This window comes from Lepisosteus platostomus, chromosome 6 (genome assembly GCF_059453375.1).
Source record: "Lepisosteus platostomus isolate fLepPlt1 chromosome 6, fLepPlt1.hap1, whole genome shotgun sequence".
NCBI classification, from domain to species: Eukaryota; Metazoa; Chordata; class Actinopteri; order Semionotiformes; family Lepisosteidae; genus Lepisosteus; species Lepisosteus platostomus.
This window is the reverse complement of record NC_142616.1, coordinates 57,871,842-57,886,717: the sequence shown is the minus strand read 5'-3', so window position 1 is coordinate 57,886,717 and position 14,876 is coordinate 57,871,842. Positions and strand designations below refer to the sequence as shown.

Here is a 14,876-nt window from a genome sequence, read left to right as displayed (position 1 = left end):
TGTGACTTTCCACTTCTTCATCAGACCCGCAGCAAGATGGATTCTTGTTTCAGGACTGCCATCCTTCCAGTCCGATCTTCTTACTGCAGTCAAAACGTTGAGTGCAGTATTCATCTTGCTAATTATCAATTAGAAACAATGGGCTGGTGCAAAGTTCTCTTGGAAAGCAAACATAGGAGTGGACCATCAGGGCTGTAGCTTATAGAAAATGTGAGTTTAACGTTTTTCAGTGAAGTGACCATACTCCTTGACGAGTGTACCATGTATGGGCCGTCTCCTCTTTGCTGAGCAATAACATGGCACAGACTTTTCTACACTGAAACAACATTGTGAGGCATAGGATTTCTCAAGAGAACCATTTCATAACGGCCGTGGGAAAAAAAAGGCGGGGTGTTATTTTTGTAATTGTGCGGGTGCTGTGCTTTGTGGAAAGCGTATGAGGGCATTTTGTTTGAATTTCTGGAAACTTTTAGGCTACTTAGTTAGTAGCCAAATGTTGCGTACAGTGGAATGGCAGTGTGTTATGAAACACTCTGTTGTCCATCACCCAGACATGATATCCTTCTCTGCTTGTGGTCCTGTCAGCAAAGCACTCCTTCAGTTCTATAAAAAGTGACAGGGAGTTGCTGCCAGAGGCTGAGAGGATAATAGCCCCAGTGTTCAGAAAACGTGCTGACACACTCATTGGTTGAGGCATACGAGGTGCTAGTGTAACGAGCTTTAATCAGTTGGGCGACCCTAAACTAGAATGTTTAGCTTCCCAACAGAATTGGACTGATGGTTAGATGAGAGGGATTTTAAATAAACATCTTTAAGATCAAAGTTTCTTGCACTTTGACAACTTCACAGTAGAATCAGGGGAATTTAGAGAAACAGTGGAGCCATTCAATAGATTCTAGATGCCATGTTTGGCCCCACTGAAGCAGGGTAGATTTAGAAAAAAAAGCTGAAGGTAGTCCTAAATTCTTCTCTTCATGTTCAACAGGCAGTGTGGGAGAGAGCAGGGGCCGAAATTCCTCAAATGCACAAATTAGAAGCTGGCGAATTTTGTGGATAAGAGGTTTAAGTTATTGCATTTCATAGCCACGGTAATATTTGTCTCTCTCCTTTTTAAAAATTTAGTGATGGGATACATCTTTGGGTTTTTTTATTAAGTAACATTTGAGGTCTGGGCAGGACTGCGCACTGACAAAAAAAGACAACATTTTTTTTCCAGTGCAGAACTTGCAGTCCTAGTTGTACAGAAAGGTCCAGTCTATGTGCTGAAGTTGTTATTTCTTGATTTTATGTGATTCTTTTATACCAGAAATTTTATACCCTTGTATGGAAGTACAGAAGAAATGTGTGGATGTGGCCTGTTTCTGGACAAGCAGCAGATCATCATCACTGGTCAGGAGATATTCAGAAGGAGGACATTTTGTGGATCCACAAAACGGGTGTTTAAAATGGGTTTATCTTCCAGAGGCAATTCTTTAGTGCATACTGTACCTCGTTATTTGAGAATATGGCTGCAAATAGCTTTGTGATAAGTGATGTTCATCTCGATTCATTCTGAGAAAAGGAATGCTAAGGAACTTGCTCTGTGAAGCTGTTGGAAGGTACTCAATGTTCATTTTGCAGACACCGATAAGATGATGTGCTTGAGAAATTGGACATATCCTCTCAGATAGCTAGTGAAATATAGAAAAATAAAGGTGAACTATTTTCGCTAGCTTTCTTTTCAATGAGACTTAATGTTCTGACATCATGGCCAATGGAGTTTAGGTATAACTTAGGTATAATTTTCACTTTTACTTTCATATCAGAGTAGTCTGGACAGAGCATAGTTTACTCATATCCTTGAAATACCATAGTTTTTTTTATTATCATCTCGGGTCTGATAAGCAAATGATCCAATCATTTCTTTGATCTTATCCGTGTGGATGTCTCCTTCAGGTTTTGCAGTATCGGTGTAACGTTGTTTGTTGTGCTGCTATGGCAACGTAAATATACCAACACTAAAACAGTTTCCCAAATTCCCCATTGTTGAACTTTAGGGTTTCGACGGAAGTGAAAATACAATGTAGCACATTGTATGAATTACAGGACACGCTCATTCTGTAAATTTTGGTTTTAGTCCACTTTTTAAATAGTTAATCGCAAATATGGGACAGTATTGGCGATACGCAGGTGTGTTTCCTGCAGGCACTTGGAGAGTTCAAAGTTTCTTCAGGGTCGCCTTAATATGAATGAAAGTGTGACAGTTAAATACAGCTCCACCATTGACACTGGAACAAAGTGTTCCTATCTCCAGCATAAAACGTATTCAAATTTACACCTATTACTGATAAGCTAGCATTTGAAATACCAGTGTTTGGGCATTTCTTCATGGCAGCCATTAAGTAAACTATGTGTGTCTGTTGATCCACTGCTTGATCGTCTAACCGATTTGTACAAAGATGAAAGATTCTCTAAACTGCCTTTATATTTTTGCAAGAAGTGATTTGTTTGCCAGCATTGTTTGATTTGAACTATGAAACGATGCAGGTTTAAAGATAAGAAACCACCCATTTGGTCAGCATGGGCATCAGCTCTACTCATGTCTTAATCTTCTGATCATTTCCAGAATTAAACTCTCATCCTGCACCTGCAGTAATCTAGATGAGCTTGATGCAGTCCCATTCTGGATTTTCCAACTCCCAGTTATATGTACCTAAAGCGTTATATATTTGTTCTTAAGTTAAAGAAGTTTCGTTCCCCTTGACTGTCCATTTAAATCATTCCTTTCATTCCTTGGATTACTGTTTGCTTATTCTCTGGAAATTTTCCTTTTCTGTGGTGTCGATGATAAAAAGATCGAAACCATGTTCTAGGTGGGGTGGGGCCGAAACCTTGTACTTTGTGCAGGAGACCTGTGCAGATTTCTGTGCTTTCTGCTATCAAACCCAAGGTTTCTTTTGGCATCTTAAGAAAGCGTCTCTGTGACCTGGTTTAAAGAAGTAGCTTGTACTGTTGGCATGTCTTCCTTTTATGTTACTTTATTGTTTACTGTCTCACGCTATGTGTGCTTTTATTATAGATTATAGTATTATTGCACTCTTATACCTTATTCAGGCCTGGCATGAAGCTTTTACACTTGAAAGAGATCTGAGTTGCTCCGTTCCCTTTTCACTAATAATAATAATGCATCGTGATACCGAACCTTGTCCAGTTAAAATGAGAAGAGTTACCGTGAGTCCGTCAAGACAATGGAAGCAAAAGACATGGTCAAGAATGATCAGCTTTCGGTCCCTGCAGGGTCTGATGCAGACGCTCATACTGTTGCCTGATGTTTATAACACGAGTGCAGAAGAGCTGGATCAAAGCTGGAATTTTCCCACTATATTTAAGGTGCTTGTTTGCTCCATGTTAGCCAGGTCTGTGGAAATGTCATGTGAAAAACTGCTGGCTGGACCATAATAACCATCAGAGCTCTAGAGTACAGTGACAGCAAATTTTAGGGTGTGGAAGAACTGAAGAGTGATGCAATGGGGAGATAAAACTATTTCACATAAACTGTATTTATATATTTTATTATATATGTGCTTTTATTATATATTATAGTATTATAAACTGTATAAGATCACAACAAGTCTTTAGCTTTTTTTTTGCTTGTTCACTCGTCCCCTCTTTTGTGTGCATTGACTGTAATTTATAATGTTTATTTCATGTTTTTATGACATGTCCCTCTGAAGGGCTGTTGTTTCTTGTCATATTAAATCTGGGAATTTCCTAAAAGCTTGTACCGTGAAGTGTTTGGTTTTTCGTTCAAGTGGTCAGGAGGCTGAAACTGAATTGTCTGGTTAAGACTGCTTCAGCTGGTTGAGTCAGGCTTATCGTCTATCTCCAATGTTGTCTGTTTTGTAAGGCCTGAAGAGAGAAAAAGTGGTTCTTCAAGATAGCTCAAGATTAGCAACCGAAACAGTTCTGCTGAAAAAGCACTATTCAAATGCAAGGAATTGCTAGCAGTAATTTGCTTCTTGTGTTTCGTTCCTGTGAAGAGTTTTTCAGTCTTTTCAAAAGCAGCTGTTATTAGTATCGCTGCTTATCATGGAAGTAGTCTTACCAGAAGAAGCAGAACAAGACATTGAACAAGAAATCAAAAATTATGAATACCTGTACATTCACTGCACTGAAAAACCGATCTTTTAATCATTCCTGTTTAGCAATTTAGTCCAATTAAATAGTGTACCCTCGAATGAAAGATGGAAGAGGCCAGGGGCTGTCATGGAAAGAGGTTGAGTAATGGGATTTAAAAAAGATGGTAAATGCTGAGGAAGATTTTGAGCAGTTTGGTGGGTGCAGGCTAGGCAACGTTCTTCAAGCATCAAGTGACTGATATTCCTCAGCCGAGAAAGGGATTTTGCATCTGAATGCGTTATTAATCGCTTTTCTTGGTGGCGTTTTGACTCGTCCGCCTGGCCAAACTCCCGTGCCAGGGCGAAACCTTCAGACTTTTGTTTTTTTGCTAATCACGTTAGGAAGGAGGCGGGGAAAATAAAGAAGAGTGAAACAATGGAGCAGTAATTTATCAGAACTATTAAATGTTCCATAAATCTGAATGGGCTCCTTTGTTTTGTAATGAAAGTCTTTAATCCCAGCTCCAAGCCTTCAATTCATCACTTTTATTTCCACTTTGGTATGATTTCCATTGTTCTCCATGAGTAAGGCGCTGTCTTTTTAAATTATTGGTCCTGCGAAAGGTTTATCGGGGTCGGTTTGGAGACAATTTTTCCAACTTTGCAGCCTGTGACAATGTAGTTTTGGCTCTTTCCTCTCTCTTTTTCTTTCCCTTGCACTCAACTGTCACTTTAATTCCCATGTTTTCCCACAGCTCCGTGGAGCATAAAAAAGCTTTTTATTTAACTGTGAAAGCACTTACAGATAGAACAAAAATAATGTTATATTCTGTTTTATATAATAGACCATTTACATTATGCCAGCATTTGGAAATATAATTAGTAAAAACCCAACAAACGGCTAATAATTTTAATCCAGGCTTGCTAGTATTTGCTAAACCTCTCCACTTGTAACCCAAGAGAAAATGTTTTCTTTTCCATTATATAAGTCTAGTTCACAACACTGATCTGTTTGTTCAAATCTTGAGGGGTCTTCATCATGTTTTGACCCTAAAACACATTATTGTCAACACTTTATCTCACCTATGTCATCTTTATAAAACAAGTATTTTGTGAAGGAATACTTAATAAACAATAGTGTGTATATTACCAGTTGAGAAATGCACACTGAACGTCAAAAACATCAAGCTAACATGATATGTTGCAACCCGGGCCTGTGAGGTTTTTACTCAATGTTGTAATGTTCCTCACCCATACCCTGAGGCTGGACTAGATAGCCATCTCTTCTTTGCTTTTAAGGTATAGACAAAGATAGGGAAACAATCTGAAAAGTATAATAGCAGTTCGCAGTTGTCCCTTCATTTTCTGTGAAATTTATACACTAAGGGTGTGTGCAAGTCCATAGAACAATGGCTTTTTTTGTGGAAAACTCAGCATGCTCGTAATTAGTCCTAGTCCTTCAGTAGATTACTGAACATTTTGACCACATTAACGCCCTTTTAGTGGTGTGGTTTTCATTCATACTTTATAAAACTGGTATTTGACCAATCTCCTGCTCATCTGTTTTCCTGTTTAAAAAAAATACAATGTGGAGATCTTTTGCTAAACTGTTTTTGAATGTGTGGGCCTTTCTGTGTGGCTTGTTGTTGTAGTTTGTGTATGTGTTTGCTAGACTAATAATATTGTATATAAAAACTGAACACAATTTGAACACAGGCCTAAAGATAAAAAAATGGAATGTCTGTGGTAAGGGATAAAATGAATGAGTACTGTCTTACGTAATAGTGTTAAGATAGTTAAGTGCATGTCTACCACAGAAAAAACAGCCCTCCAAAATACAAGTCTGTTACTCCTGGGGATACTTCTGTTGGACATTTACAAAAGGGTAAAGGATTAACTTGGTTTTTAGAGGCCCTGGAAATGCACTTCTGTGTGGAAACAGTATGGAACATAAAAATTGAAATTGTAAATAAGCAGAAAACATGCTAGACATAAACTGTAGATATTATCAGAGTTCTTTGTCTATTATCCCCTATGTATTATGCTGGTATGGTACTATGTATTCGAGAGTGGGGGGGAGAACTGCTTCCAATTATGCCCAGAATTCCATTTTAATTTGGCATTTTATATAAGCCAAATCACTTTAGACGCCAGTGTGTGTTGTGCCCAATACATAATGCCCTTTTTGTGTATATTGTGTTTTTTTCATGACCAATTTTTAAAAACTCATTGCAGCTGTAAATGTTACTATGAAAGTAAATATTTAGTCCGAAGAATGAACTCAGTGGCTGTTAGAACTGCCACTGAATGAAATTTTATTAGATTTATAACTAGAGGTAGCAAGGCCAAATGGATTTAATAGTACATATCTTATATAAGTTTAATTCTTTTTGTTACAAAACGCAATTGATATTCCTTGCCACTTTAACATACTGTAACTGTCCCATGTCTGTTTTTTATTGAGACCGAAACTAATCTCAGTTTTTTTAAACCTTGTTAATGTTAATATTTTGGAAGGTTTTCCAAAATGTTGGAAGCCTAAGAGACCCTAATGGTTTTTAGTTTGTCACATATCATGGAACTGTTGGATTGACTAGATTTTAGTGCCTCATCTAGGTAACTGAGTTAAATCCTGTGGAGAGAAATCTGCACACATTTATCAACCAGGCTGTTAAATGATAATGTAAACATTCATTTTCCCCTATGCCTGATATCAACTTTAAAGCTTCTTTGAATGAACACTGCATATTACACATATGATGTCAAATCATTCGACTATATAAAAACTGTAGGAATTCATAACACTAAAACTATTTTCTCTCTTAATTCAACCAGGAAATTCACCTTACTTTTGAAAATAGAGTTGTCCAAACTGAACAATTTGTAAGACAAAAAAACAAATCAGCTTAAAGCACCAAAAGAGAGATGTCTGTTGACGAGTTAATACAGATTGTCGCTGAATTGAGACTGTAATTTCATAATTTCAGGTTGCAGTGAATTTTTTATTTTGCCAAAGGGAGCATCACTTTAGCTATCCCAAAAAGATGAAAAGAACCAGGACACTTTGAAAATGTTTAGTGGTTCTTAAAGAAGCTTTCAAGAAATGTTAGTGATTGCACTTTTTCCATTTTTTTTAACTTGGCAGTATTATTGCTGTTTTTAGTTAGCTATTCCTAAAAATAATGAGAAATGTGGAAAAGTAACGGCTGTTAATGAAATAAAAAAAAGTATGGCTGTGGCTTGGAGTTAATTAATGTGTGCATCTGTACTATATAAGAGGTTCACATTGGATTAGAAAGGACATTCCATAGAGTTTAGAATCCAAATAGTAAGAAATTTGTCAAGTGGTAATCCTTTCCTGGGACAGGTTTCTAAATTTTTGCCAACCAACCAAATTAAAACATCAGTGGTCGGTAGGCCTCAGTGGTAACCCAATCCCTTGTGTAGTTTTGACAGTATCTCTGCAGCAGGCTGGGGTAGATTTCCTCATCTGGTGGACTAACCTGTTGGGATAAATTCCTTCCTTAGCAATGAGGTATACAGTAGGTGCTGGGAGCAGTCTTGCTGGCAGCTCAGGTGATCAGCTGTCAGTGGGTTTTCTGTGGGACTAACCAGACAGCATGTTGTGACGTCTTGGCTGAAGAGCTTTCCTATGGTCTCAGCCTTCTTTCATTTTAGTGCCGTATGTACGGGACCTGTTCATTATATTAAAAAAACTATTTCTAACTCAACATTACAGACGAAACGGACTGCAGCATCATTCATTATATTTCTTATATACATAGTAAGATAAGCTCTGGGCCATTGTGAGTAAAACAGGCATAAACGGTCATTCCCACTCATTCATTAGCCATGATAATTCAATTCAACCATCCATTCATCCACTTTCTAATCTGCTTATCCAGTACAGGGTGCAGGGGAGCCCGGAGCCTCTCCTGGCAAGCTATGCGCACGCTGCAGGATACATACTGGATGGGATGCGAGTCCATCGCAGAACACACATACTGATATCAGGGCCAGTTTCCCCAGATGCCAGTTAACCTACCAGTATGTCTTTGGATTGTGGGAAGAAACCCATGTGAACACGGGGAGAAAATACAGACTCCATACAGATACAGTAGTACCTCAAGAATTGAACGCAGGGTGCTTACCACTGCACCATCCTCAGATGTGAACTTATCCAATTTTCGTGTTTTACCTTTCCTGCTGTTATTTAATGTCTATTTATCTACATATAAAACCTTTGCCACTCAGCTTGAATTGTAGCCATCTTCAGTAACTGGTTTATTTGTTTTCCATGGTGAGCACTATCTCAGCTTTTTAATGAAAGAGTACATGTTTTTAGTTATTGATAAATATGCTAAATAAGATTTTGTTTTTTATTAGTTTAAATGAATTTGTGAAATTGCATAGTTTTGGTGTGAGGTAGAGCCTGTAACGTGACATTACCTTAATTCCGAACACTCGGAGGCCCGGTGAATAAAGAACGACGGCAGTGGAATTTTCTGCTTGGTATTTTTGTCAGGCTGAGTGGACTAGCAGTTTAGCGGATTAGCAACACTTGGGTAAAGGGGAGTCTCTCTTTCCTGAGTTGACCCTAAACTTCAGGACAATGGGCTGCCATGGTGATAACCTCATTACCGAGACGACTTCATGGTGGGTCGGCAGAGACTGCGCCAAGTCTGGTAATGGCATCACCACCCCCCCCCCTCCCCCCCTACATGCAAAAGAAACAGCTTCCTTTGCGTTTTCAGCTTGACGCGTCTCAAAGCCACCTCAAAACGACAACCGCTCCCACGTTTTCCAGAATTACTTTTGTTAGAGGTTCTGCGCCAAAAAGTTTGAATTCTGCTGTGCTTTATTTCAAGTCAGATGTTTCACTTCAGGCGTATTATTCATGTTATGATTATCAAAAGGTCTGCCCAGCCAAAGGCTTGCATTCCAGAAGCTCTTTACAGTAAGGAGAATGCGTTCCAAACGTTCATTAAGCTGTGCAACGCTGCAGGAACATAAAACATTCACTGAACCCTGCAGAATGACCCTTTAGAAATGAAGAATTTGAGGAATATGATTTTAGTAACATCAGTGTTCAGTTTTTGTAATTGTAAATTAATGAGAGCATGAAAGTAACAAAGATTCATCCCATGTGTTAATGAATATACATTGTGGCTTCTCACAGATGTAATAGTCACTCCTCAAGAATGCCGTTCACTGATTTGTTAAGTGCAATAAGTACTATTTGTTAAACTGTATTTGACAACTATATCTCTTCTATGTTTACTGAACACTTCACATCACTTTAGATAACTGCTTATCCAATTCAGAGTCCCGGACCCTATGCCAGGAAGAAGTGGGCATTCACTCTGGACAGGGTGCCTGTACTTCACAGGGCAGACACAAATATACACCCACTCACACCAGGGCCAGTTTTCTCAGAAGCCAATTAACCAATTAACCTTATAGTATGTCTTTGGATTGTGGCAGGACACCTGAGCACCCAGCAGAAACCCAGGTAAACAAGGGAAGAATATAAAACCCACACAGATAACCCTCCAGGATCTGAACCCGGAGCCTTAGCGCCGAGAGACAGCAATGCTAACCCCAGTGCCACCGGGGCCGCCTCCTTTTGACCAAACGGATGTTTAACAGAGCTCAGGGCAGCGAGCATGGTACAGAAATGACATCAGCACTTCAAAAAATATATAGTGTTGGATCAGAGGAGCTGGTCCTGTGGAACGTCACTGCTGTCTAGAGAAGGTGTCGTGTCCGTTTGAATCCCGACAGGGCTAGAGAAGAGCTTCACGTGTTGCACTGGTGCCGCGGCTCTGATTTTTCAGGCTGACCGTTTGTGTATCCAGGAAGAATCTAGGAAGAAGTCTTTGGTGCAGCTGAGTTTGCTACATTCTAGGGAGTGTGGATCCGCACTTCACCAGCGACTATGAATTAATCCTGGCAGGGCTAGAACAGCTTTCACATTGTATTACTTGGGAAAGTATCCTCGTGTAGGTAAGAACTCCAAGATTGACAATATAATTTGGCAGCTTTATAGAAATCTTTGGAGCTGTGTAAAAAGGTATTACCCCTTTGGGACATACACATCTCTTCCTCGTAATGTCCTCCTTTCACCCAAGGTGTCTTATAGACCCATGTCTACTTGGCATTGGGCCAACATGCAATGTGGGTTCCAGTGTGTGGCCTTAGTTAATTTTAATTGGAAAAAAAGGCTAAGAAAAATAGAGACACGCTGAAACGAAATGCACATCTTCTTCCAGGGGTGCTGGATTAGATTTACAGTACAGCAGCAGCTGATCTGGTAGCATGGTGTTCTCACAGCAGGGATATTCTCCCCCCAAAGCTGTGTGCTGATTGAGATAACATTGAGCAACCCTTTGGGGATCCCCATGTGAAGCCCAGCACTAATGAATTAGGCTGTGCACCGGCTGCAGATCTTTTGAACAGAGGGATAGGTTTACCACTGTCTGACAGTGGGAGCTCAGTGCACAAGCTTAGCAAGGCTTTGCCAAAGGAATGTCTGGACGGGTCCTGCTCATTTGTGAAAGTGCTTGTCTTTGCTGTAAGTACGCCAGTATGGGAGAGCCCCTCGTCCATCACATGCAAGTGCTGCACACTGATTGGACTGGAGTAATCAAGATGTTTTTCCAGTTGCTGTGTTCCTAGTCCATACTCCTCCTTAAGCTAAGCCATGTAATGTGGGATTTGCACCATTCAGAGGTACCAGTTGTTCTGTCATTCGCAGTATTTTACTCATTTGGCTGTTTTAAATTGATGGGAATAAGTGTTTTATTGTATTTATTGCGCAGGTTATGTCTCTTTGTCTCAGTATTTGAAAACTCATATGACATAAAATTCCAAATAAATCCTGGGTATACAAATGTGGAAGAGTGAAAGTAAAATTTAATTGAATAGGCAAACTAGAATTCTCTCATACCCAAAACAGGGGCCCATTGAAAATGGCTCATTTGCACACTACGTTAGTGGTTCCTGGAGTGCCTCTGTCTCTTCGGCTTTTAATTTCAGCGGGATTCTGAATTACCACAGGAAACTGGCCACTTGAATTGAACTTTTCTTAATATGACCCTTTTGACCTGTTTCTTCACTCTGTAGTCAGGCTCAGAAGTGCACTGCTACAGGTGGATTTCTGCCTGGAACGATTTAATGCTACACATTCATGCCTGGAAATTTAGTAAACTAGAAAATGTTTTGTCGCACCTCAGTTTCCATAAGAGGTTGAGCTGTTGTTCAAATAAGAAAGAGCTCTTTTCTGGTGAGGAGCTAATCAGACACAATTTGCACTAACTCTGAATCTAGCACTTTCACAACAAAGCAATCTTTGCTCTGCAGAGGTCCAGTACTTGCAGACCACACCTGAATGAAGATAATTTGTATGGGGTAGGACAGGATTGCTCATGTATATGCATAGATTCTCTGTTGTCCCTGGTTTCTCTATCCTTTTCTAAATGCATTTTTAAGAACAGTATGCAATTTTCTGTAAGAACTCCATTGCAAAAAAAATAGAATATTTGAGGGTTCATGTCACTGGTTATAGGAACACGGTTTGAGTTCATATCTACTTTTAGATCTAATTTGAAGTCATATCTGTTTTGTTACAGATTAAACCAGCAGAAACAAGAGCTCTATTGTTGTCAAGTGTACATTGATATAGACTATGGAGGGTGTGGTATTAGTAAATATATTTTATGCAGATGTCAAATGAAAGTAAAAAGGACCTTTGGAAGTTTTATTCTAAACCTTATGTTTATCTAAATTATGGTCTTATTTAAGTTACCTGTATTTCGTGAAGATATTCAGAAAGAACAATAACTTACAGAAATATAGTACAGTACTATGCCAGGTCTTTAACTGCAGGAGTATGAACTGCGTGAAGAGACTGTCAGCTTTGTTCTGCACCTGAAATGCAGCATTCAATAGGTCTTCTGTGATTTCCTTGTTTTCAGTATCCCAGAACATAATGAAAATGCACTGTATGTACAGAATATACATATATATATTTATTTCTGCCTGCTTTGGCATGAGACCCAAAGCCTGCAGATGATTCTGTGCTGTCTTAATTTATTTTGACTTGTGGTTTTTCTTCATCAGATGAAAAATGATGAAAATCCCCTGCACCTAGAGTGAGAATATTGGCAATGTTCATTATGTTACGTAAGCACAGTAGATTCCAGCCCTAAAGCTTTGAATGGTGCTGCCTCAAAACAAAGTTACAGTGCTCATTAGTAATTTGATGTGGAACACCGCCTATCCATTTTCTGGATGGGATTCCAGTCCATTGCAGTGTGCAAACACACACTCAGAGCAGGAATTTGCCCAGAAGCCACTTCACCTACCACCTGTCCTTGGACTGTGGGAGGAAACCAGAGCATCTGGAGGAAGCCCACACAAACATGGGGAGAACATACAAACTCCATGCAGATACCGTAACACTCCAGGTCCATAATTCAACCCAGGTCCCCAGGGCTTAAGTAGAAGAAACTGTAAACACATTTTGGCATAAGTGTTAAACAAATCTCATATGTTGTAGACTTGGGAATAAGGTGGGATAGTTTTTGTGTTTTGTCACATTTCTTTTTAAATAAAATTGTGCCTTGTCAGGGTTCCTGGGAGAACATCCTCTTGGTGCGTCATTAATGATCGTCCCCACGGCTTCTTGTCTTTAGCAGTCTCCTCAGAATCTGTTTGTAAGGATGTTTTCCAGAGCTGGTTTAGAATTCAGTAGTGAACTGTGCAACAGAGTACAATGGGATGTGTAAGGAAATTCGGGAACAAACGCTGATGATAGCTAACCTGCCCTTCTGACAGTCCAACTCCGAGCCCTGTTTTTTCCTCTTCTCATTTCTCTTACACACTTCCTCTTTTTATCCTCTATTTACTGGGCTTTTGCTGGTACAGCTCAGCCACATGGATCTGGGTGTATCTGGCGGCATGTTGGGCCAAGGTTCAGCTATGTGGCTCATTGTTTTCCGCAGGGTGACAGGATGTTTGTAGGAGATGGCTGATAGGCTGCACAAAGAAGGAGGGCCCAAGCAGCGAGCCCCGCTCCCTGCAGCGAATGTGTAGGCCAGCGGCAGGGCTGTCCCCGGCTCTAGGTGGGGCCGACGCTGACTGGAATTTCCTGGATTAGGAGAAGGGATTTACTGCAGCTCTGTGCGCTTTCAAATATTCTCTCTGGCTTTTGGCACACTGAAAATGTTAAGAAGCACAGGCATGTGGATAATAAGAACCTCTTGACATCGTTGGTTTCACAATTTCTTACATTTTTTGAGTTTTATTGATTTTTGTAAATGCACAGGAGGGTGAAGTTACCCCAGTATCAGTCTAGCCAGTAAATGCCATGCATGCTTGTCGAATTGAGTCTCCTCATCGTCTACCTAATCCCCCTGTTTTCTCAGCCTTGTGTTTCAGCTAAGCGCGTCTGCAAAAAAATAATGTTCTCATTTGTGCCTTGGATAAAAGCATCAGCAGTCTGTGAATCAATAATAAGATAAGATACAGTCCATTTTCTAGACTGAGAACATTTGTTGTTCCCATCTAAACCCCTTTCTCATTTAACATCACGTTCTCATATCAAAACCCATTTTCTCTAAAACGTATTACAGAAAAGGTCTGAATTTTGACATTGTGCCCTGTGCAATATTTTATTCTTCTGTGATATGGAGGAAAGGTGCTTTGAAGCAGTAGGTTATCAAACTGGAATCTCTATAAGCCACTGCTCTATATTGAAATGCCTAGCATGTTTGGAGCTGCAGGAGTTTGAGATAACCCTTTATTTAACATAGCTGAGAGACCAAAAAGCTAAGTTAGCAGCTTCTTGCAGACTTGTATTTAGATGGAGTTGAGGCCACACCTCAGCTGTATCAGCTCTTGGATGTTTGTAACTTGTCTGTCTGCTCTGGTTCTACATACTATGTATGCTTTTATACTAGCTGAAATGGGATCCTGGCCTAAGAGTCAATAGAAGGCTATAGAGTTTTTGGATTTTTGCTTAGGGATCTTACTTAAGAAATTCACTGCTTCGATACCCTGGAGTTATAAATCAAGTTTACTGTTAAGAGTATGTTTGAAAATACATTTCCAGAGTGTAGTATTTTATTTTACAGCTGTGAGAGATTCTGGCATAATATAACTGTATAGTTGCAGTCTTTAATCTAGAGAGACATTTTATGTTAGAGTGCCTCAATTTCTCATAGTTCTAGAAATGAATTGTATAGATCTGATTGCATAACGTCATCTCTTTCCTTGTGCAGGCATGTTGTGAAAAAAATTCAGTTCAGTGCATCTATGAGAAAAAACTAGCTTTGCCATCTTGAATAACTGTGACCGTTGTGTCTGCCCTGCTTGCAGACAGCAAGGCCATCGTGGACGGGAACCTAAAGCTGATCCTGGGCATGGTGTGGACCCTCATCCTGCACTACTCCATCTCCATGCCCGTGTGGGAGGATGAGGGCGATGAAGATGCGAAGAAGCAGACACCCAAGCAGAGGCTGCTGGGATGGATCCAGAACAAGATTCCTGACCTGCCCATCACCAACTTCAGCAACAACTGGCAGGATGGGCGGGCACTGGGGGCGCTGGTTGACAGTTGTGCCCCAGGTAGGTCTTCTCCCACCATCACTAGGCATCTTGCCAAGCCCAGAAGTCATAAGACCCCTGTAGGGACGTGCTATGGAGCAGAGACCCCACCACCTCAGAGTCTAACCATGACGCTAGCTGACTGACTAACAGTAGAGAGACACGTGACAC

At 40.0% G+C, this 14,876-nt stretch overlaps 1 protein-coding gene across 2 annotated transcripts in view; it reads left to right on the top strand.

Moving 5' to 3' along the window:
• flnba (filamin B a) overlaps positions 1 to 14,876 on the top strand; it is a 110,285-nt gene that overhangs the window by 27,095 nt on the left and 68,314 nt on the right. For both annotated transcript variants that reach the window (XM_088636584.1, XM_088636583.1), the window contains exon 2: positions 14,478 to 14,726. In XM_088636584.1, the coding sequence (XP_088492710.1) occupies positions 14,478 to 14,726 (249 nt within the window). The remainder of the gene's footprint in view (positions 1 to 14,477; positions 14,727 to 14,876) is intronic.